The 7997-nt window shown below is 35.6% G+C and overlaps 1 protein-coding gene across 3 annotated transcripts; it reads left to right on the top strand.

Moving 5' to 3' along the window:
- Positions 1-726: 726 nt before the first annotated feature.
- Positions 727-7388, top strand: Pepck1 (Phosphoenolpyruvate carboxykinase 1). Of its 3 annotated transcripts, XM_067773161.1 has the most exons (3): positions 727-991; positions 5149-5241; positions 5325-7388. In XM_067773161.1, coding segments are annotated over exons 2-3 (1911 nt in total). In that variant the 5' UTR covers positions 727-991; positions 5149-5239; the 3' UTR covers positions 7234-7388. The 3 variants fall into 3 exon arrangements, with proteins under 3 accessions (XP_067629262.1, XP_067629261.1, XP_067629264.1); XM_067773160.1 differs by lacking the exon at positions 5149-5241; XM_067773163.1 differs by lacking the exons at positions 727-991; positions 5149-5241 and adding an exon at positions 1008-1145.
- The last annotated feature ends 609 nt before the right edge of the window (positions 7389-7997 follow it).

The raw sequence follows: 7997 nt of genomic DNA, 5'->3' as shown, positions 1-7997 counted from the left end.
GGAAAATTGTACAACTTAAAACTCGCACTTACTGAATCTAGGCTATAGATGAGCAAATTGAAGCGTGAGAGTTTTTTGATAAACGGGTGAGAAAATAAGGAAATTCGCGTATCATTAAAAAAATTGGAACACCCAACTATTGGAACAAATTTTTTTTTAGTTGATACAACGAGTTTTTTGTGAAATTTAGTTTAAAATTAAGATTTTAATGTAAATAAAAATGAACTTGTTTGGCTTGCGGCTTACGTTTTACCCTATGGGTTTTTGTTAAAACATATATTCTTAAAGGGTTTTTTGTTAAAACGAAAGTGTGCGTGACATTGTACTTTACCAAATCAGACTAATTTTAGAAATGTAGAAATGTACCGAATACCTAAAAATTCACTTTATTTTTATTTGTGCAACCTTATGTTATTTTTAACATATATATTAAGCGAAGTCTCTTTGTCTAATCAAAATTTTATAAAGGAAACCATTGATACAACCGAATTGGTTGTAAACCAGTTAAAGAAAACAAAAATCTGATCCTCTTTTTTTTAGATTTAGTCGTTTTTTCGATGAATTTTGGTCCCAAATGAAAACATGGCGTGGCAACCATGGCTAGTAGCAACAAAATATTTACTCAAAAGAGGCTTGTTTACGGAATGATTATCGGAACAGTCTGTGGGCTCACTGTCCACATTGCAGATAACGAGTTCTTTTGGCCTACTCGAGCTTGTTGTGGGGTATAAAAGTGTGAAGCTGCGTACTGAAAGACATTAGTTGCTTGTTCCCAGAGTAAATGGAAAAATCAAGTGAACACATAGTCAGTGGTCTAAGAAGAAAATTAAGTTTTGACAAAAAGCTTTGGAGAAACATACGAAATTGAAAACTAATTACAAATTTAGTAAAAACGTGATAGTGTTTGTGATTTTTTTTTCAATCTAATAATAAAGATTTAGCGTTCATAACGCGCTGCAATGCCTGAAATAGTTGAAAAAATAAATGATGTGTAAGAACACACTTACATATAAATAAATGTCTTAATCAAGTTTTATATTACATTAACGCAATCGATAAAAATCCTAAATCCTATCCTATTGAAAGGTCGTAACTTATAAGTTTTGATATCAGGAACGTATCTCAGCCATTCTGTAAATAAGGCCGTAGGTATATCAGCTATATCATAGATACGAATTTAATTTAGTTTTATACCTTTCCACACCTCGTAAACGACTTAGAATGGTAAACTATACTTTAGCGAATTATTAAAAAAAAATCAATTAAGTTAAATTCATATCTCTTTTGGCAGAGCATTTAATTTTTCAGTTACAATCTTTTTAACTCGTCTCCTTAGATACGACTTTATTAAAGACTAAGATGAGATACATCCTGTTTGACAAAACTTTTAATTTATGCTATAAAGATTGATCGACGGGTATATGCTCGCATAAAAAAAAAACATAAAATGAATAATTTCCACAAAACAAAGAATATGGAATAAAGCGTATGATTGTTTAATAATGATACAAGTTACTCTAATACGGAAGTCTTTCCTTGTTTCCAGGAATAATTTTTGTGTAAAAAGACCATTTTCTTTTTTTCTTTGTACAAAAATACATGCATATACATGTACGTACCTACAAGAGGTTTTCAGTTCAGAATCCCAAAAAATATTCCAATAGCCAAAAATTGTAGTACAAAAATCTTTTTAAATTTAAAAAAAGATCTGCAAGGAAAATATGAAGAATTTTTGAATATTTTTATCTTGTCCACTTAATTTAATTATTACTTTTGACGAAAAAATTGCCACTAATTTGATTGCATTTTCATCTCCATTTTCGAAAACTAATACGTGCTTCACATGGTGCGTCTGACTCGCGGGTCATCTGTGAACGTTTTTCATGAACCATCCAGAGACATGTCTGGGATTAAATTTTTAAATCCTTGGTTTTCGGGATGTCAAATTTAAATAACTTTAAATGGTGAATGGTTGTGAGTTTCAATTTCAAGCGACAGGAGTAAAATTACTCAACTAGTGTAAAGTCTGAAAGATGATCCTCAACAGTCGGTTATATATCGCCGCCTGCTTACCAGAAGCATGAATGTGCCAAAATGAAAATCTTGGAAAATCGAGTTTCAAAGTTTATTGCTCTCCCAAAATTAGAAGAATTAGCTTCTAGTGTAAAAATGTACTTATATATTATACTCACACTATGCTCTTTTAACTGAGATAATTGTTCTGCTCGCATCCCTTCTACTCCCCGAGAGTTAGCATATTCATTTTTCTGGCACAACAAAAATTTAAAAAGCTGATATATTTTTTGTTAACACATCTTAAAAGTAGGCGGGTCAGGTTAATCTGCTCATCCTTTCTATGCATTTTGATGCGCTGAATCCGAATAAGCTATAAGAATTGACCCAACTGGTCATGGTATGGCCTTAACCTCAAAAGACGTAAAAAAATCACTGCAGATTGGTTTTTAAATAACCTTAGGGCCAAGCCAAGACCTGCTAGGCCAATTCCGTTGGCGGATTGAGATTCGGAGCATCACAGTACTTGGAAAAACATTCGCGGCTTTGACTTATCGAAAGTATGTACGTAAATGAAAAAAAGTTACACATTCAATTCAATTCAATATAAACTACTGTGTTTTTATTTCAGATATCATTGAAAACATAGAACTAGTTCTTATTCTCATCAGAATCAGAATCTTTTCAAATGTTGGGTTCGGGAGAAGCCTTGCCCTCAAGATTTTTATAAAAATAATGATATTATTTTGGTATAACCAGTTTTTCACACAATTTTTCCAAGTATTTTAGTTTTGATTCGGGAAGAGGAACGGCTTCGAATAAACCGGTTTACCTTATTTATACAACTATTTTTTTTAGGATATTAAGCTATTAAAAATTCTTCATTGGTGTAATTTTTTTTGAAGAATACCAGGCACGTATACTCGAACGATGGAACATACGAATATGTGCTGTTCTTATTTTTTTCAAAAATTGTAAAAATTGTTTAGCCATATCAACGAATGTGTCATACAATATGCCACATTCATTTTTCTGGCTCAACTTTGTGTGATTGAATTGTACATTCGTGAAAATGGCATTGCAAATTATTGGGGTTTCCATGTACGTAGGAATCTCTACATTTAAGTAGAACCTAGAGAATCTAAAAGGTAATCCAAAGAGGCCACTAATACAAAATCGGAAAAATTGCACATTCATGCTTCTGACTAGCGGGCGACGATATCTAACAAGTTCAGATATAGCCTTTCAGATGTTACTTCAGAAATCTAATAGTTAAGTAATACGTATTGCACAACAATTTTTTTTATTAAATTATTGTATACGTATTATAATCGAAAATCTGAAAGAAATTAAATATATGTAAATGTAAGATGCGATAACCTGCGAAGAGATTTTAGGCCGAGCTTCTCTTCCAATTTGCGTCGTGCTCCTTTTTAATTTTCCTTACAAATTGGCAGGACGGGAGCTACTTGTTTTATGCCGACTCCGAACGGCATCTGCAAGGCAGATGGGTTTTCACTGAGAGCTTTTCATGGCAGAAATACACTCGGAGTGTTTGCCAAACACCGCCGAGGGGTAACCCCGCTTAGAAGAATTTTCTTCTAATTGAAAAAACTTGTTTCTAAAATTTTGATGTTGCTTTTCCCTGGGCGTGAACCCGGGATCTTCGGTTTGGTAGGCGGAGCACGCTACCATCACACTACGGTCGCCGCTGATGTTAATATTGTATTTTTTTTAATTAGAAATTATTTTCTCCGCGTTTCGAACTCAAGTCGTCACATTTCTAATCCCGCCTACCATTAGGCTCTCACTGCATCTGTATGTATGGGGCTTAACTTCAGTTTTTCTCGTTGTTGTTTTTGTTATATTTATTTTTTTTAGTTGCTTGATATTTTAGGAATATTTTTTTGAAACAAAGACGTAGCTATTTTGAATTGGCTAAAGGTTCGTATGAAACACATCCCTGAATATGTGCATATCTGCTACTAGACATAAGAATTCTTATATCATTTGTGGCAGGGACAGCCCCCGTCTATACACATTATACGCCCTTTTAACTTTGGAGAAGGCGTTTTGCCATAGCTAACAAACTAAAGACTTTGGCGTATACTTTTTCTCCCCATCCCTTACATTGTAAGCTAAATTCCTTGAGAAATAACCACCGAAAAAGATAGATAATTGATATTAGGGCCAATTGCATCAAATTATAACGATAATGGGAAATAGCCATTTTCCTGAAAATTATTGTTACCGCTGTACGTGGGTATACAATTTTAAAACTCATAACTCGTAGATAGTAATTAGCGAGACTTGCTCATATTGCTTTATGCAATTGTTTTTATTATTGATATTAGAGAAAAATGGCAAAGTTTACAAACGGCGTTGGTTACTAGGACATGTTTCTCAATTTTACTTCTTCATCAGCTAGCTTCTCGGGAGCTGAATATTGAACTCGAATCACCAACATATTACTACTTCATACTGATGTAAAGGCAGATGCCTTCAACCACTCAGCCATAATATGAATGCCCCGCTGCTCGGTTTGCAATTGGTCTCTAAGTATTGCCATTTTTGCAAAGTTTACAAACGGCGTTGGTTATTGGACATGTTTCTGAATTTCACTTCTTCATCAGCTAGCTTCTCGGGAGCTGAGTATTGAGCTCGAATCTCCAACATTCATACTTCATACTGGTGTAAAGGCAGATGCCTTCAACCACTCAGCCATATGAATGCCCCGCTGCTCGCTTTGCAATTGGTCTCTAAGTTTTGCTATATACAATTTTTGCACGTCTTCATTTGTTTTAATTCAACTTGATTTAAAATATTGTGGTGGTGGCGTGCTCCACCTACCCCACCGAAGATCTTTGGTTCAAGTCCCGGTTGAAGTAGCATCAAAAATTTGAAAACAAGTTTGTTCAATTCAAAAAAAAAAATAAAAAATTTAAGCGGGGTCGCAAACATTCCAAAGGTTTTTCTGCCGTGAAAACTCATTTGCCGTTCAGACTAGGCGTAAAACATGTAGGTTTGAAGGAAAAATTAAAAAGGAGCACGATGCAAAGTGAGATAGAAGCTCTGCCTAAAATCTCTTCGGAGGTTATCGCGCCTTGTATTTATTTATTTATTTAAATTTTTTAGATTTTTCGCATATTACTTTCAAGAGCACAGACCAACTTCCCAAGAGCCCAGACCAACTATCTGAACACTTTTCAAAATAAGGAATACCGTAATGTGCATACCAATATTTGTTTAGATACTGTAAACTGTTTAAAGACAATAGCTAACTCTGTGTGTGTTTTTTCTTAATTTTTCAGGCCTCTTGCCAGCCCAATTACACGAAAATCAAGAGCCCAACAAACTAATTATGGATTATATAGTCATATTTGTGGCACAAATATTTCCTATGGCAATGTTTCATGCCTTACATCGTCAGTCAAGGCCTTCGTTGAGGAATCTATTGCACTTTGTCAACCTGATCAAGTACATATCTGCGACGGATCCGATGTAGAAAACAAAATGATATTACGGATAATGCTTGAAGAAGGCACCATTATACCTCTTCCAAAATATGAAAACTGTTGGTTGGCACGTACCAATCCTGCAGATGTGGCCCGCGTTGAATCTCGTACTTTTATTTGCACTGAAAATATTGATGAGACTATTCCCACGCCGAAAGAGGGAGTCAGAGGAACTTTGGGCAATTGGATTTCGCCAGATGATTTTCAGCAGTCTATTCACGGGCGATTTCCTGGATGCATGAAGGGTCGTACCATGTATGTGGTTCCATTTAGTATGGGTCCGCTAGGTTCACCACTTTCGAAGATTGGAATTGAGATAACTGATTCGCCGTATGTAGTTGCTTCTATGCGGATTATGGCTCGTATGGGGACACCAGTTTTGGATCAGCTACGAAAGCAAGATGAATTTATACGTGCTCTACATTCTGTTGGTACACCTCTCAACGGAATTCTTGAGTATTTTTCATGGCCTTGTGATCCTGAGCGTACAATTATTTTGCATAATCCATCCGAAAATCTTATTGTCTCTTACGGATCCGGATATGGGGGAAATTCTCTTCTTGGAAAGAAATGTTTTGCTTTACGTATTGGAAGTACAATAGCAAAACGTGAAGGTTGGCTAGCAGAACATATGCTCATTTTGGGCATCACAAATCCAGATGGAGAAAAAAAGTACATTACTGCGGCATTCCCTTCAGCTTGTGGCAAAACCAATCTCGCAATGTTAAATCCATCACTTCCTGGGTACAAAGTGGAATGTGTTGGTGATGATATAGCCTGGATGAAGTTCGATACCGAAGGTGTATTACGTGCTATTAATCCTGAGAATGGTTTCTTTGGTGTTGCTCCCGGTACATCTCTTGAAACTAATCCAATAGCCATGGCCACAATATTCAAGAATACGATATTTACAAATGTAGCCTACACCTCTGACGGTGGTGTTTACTGGGAAGGTATGGAAAGTAGCTTGGCAAGTGGTGTACAAATCACTGATTGGTTAGGTAAACCATGGACCAAGGAGTCTGGAAGACTAGCTGCGCATCCAAACTCTCGTTTCTGCACCCCAGCTGGGCAGTGTCCTATCATTGATTTACATTGGGAGGATCCACAAGGTGTTCCAATTAGTGCAATACTTTTTGGTGGTCGACGACCTGTTGGTGTACCTTTAATATACGAGGCACGCAGCTGGTCTCATGGGGTATTTATTGGAGCAGCTATGCGCAGTGAATCGACCGCAGCAGCAGAACATAAGGGAAAAGCCATTATGAATGATCCTTTCGCTATGAGACCATTCTTTGGCTACAATTTTGGTCACTATGTGAAGCATTGGTTAAGTATGGCAAACCGTGGAAAAGTGCCAAAAATTTTCCACGTAAATTGGTTCCGCAAAGACTCAAATGGAAAATTCGTTTGGCCTGGATATGGTGACAACTCTCGAGTTTTGGAATGGATTTTGCGCCGTTGTAATGAAGAGCATTGTTATATAGACGTTGCTATTGGGAAAATACCAGCCAAAAGTGCCCTAAATTTGAATAATATGAAAGAAGTTACGGATTATGAGGAACTATTCTCATTACCAAAAGAGTTTTGGTTGCAAGAAACAGCAGAAATACGTGCCTACTTTGAATCACAGGTTGGTTCCGATTTGCCACAAGAAATCTACAATGAACTGTCGCAATTACGTGAGCGTGTCGCTCAGATTTAACTTTACGTCTATCTCTTTCATCCTTTTCCGATCTTCACACGCTAAAAGAAACAAAAAGCAACACATTTATAGTCTAAAATAGATATAAGAAATATCTATTATATATTATAGTTTAAGTATTTATAAAATATATGAAAAACCTGTGCCAAAATGAATTTAACACAATGTTTCTTAATCATTTAATGAAAGTTATTTCGTGCGTACACAAGAACCCTCCGTAGACCCCTATAGATAAAAAACTGCATTAAACCAAAATAGACTTTTGTTTAATTTTTAAGCTCACTTTCCGGTTACAAGTTTCAGTAAATTTGAAACTGTTTAGGACTATATATATGACTGAACCTAACTTGGTTTGGGATTGAAATCTTTCAAGTAATTGTCAATCTAAGCTCATTGAACTAGGTTTTGATATAAAATTTTTAAGTTTAGATTTTAAACTCAACTACAATCTACACCTGAAATTCCAACGTTTTGGCAGCCGTTGTCCTTTTTGTATTTCACAGGAGAGGGGGTGAAAGGCCTCTCCCCTTCTACCAAAGGTATTGGATATCTGTAAATCTGTGACACAGATATCGACTCTACACTCAAATAAATTCTTTTCCCAAAATGGGAATGATTTTCGCCATAAGAATTTCTCCCTCAAAACAATATAATTTTTCTAAAAACAGAGAAAACCCTATCTTATATGAATGGAAATTCTGTTCCTTGTTATAAAAAATTATTTAATAAATAGAGGAAAAATTGTGTTGCCTATTGCAAAAAAT

Source organism: Eurosta solidaginis, chromosome 3 (assembly GCF_040869045.1).
Source record: "Eurosta solidaginis isolate ZX-2024a chromosome 3, ASM4086904v1, whole genome shotgun sequence".
Lineage (NCBI taxonomy): Eukaryota > Metazoa > Arthropoda > Insecta > Diptera > Tephritidae > Eurosta > Eurosta solidaginis.
Note: the sequence above shows the minus strand (reverse complement) of the source record. Positions and strands in the feature narration are given on the sequence as shown.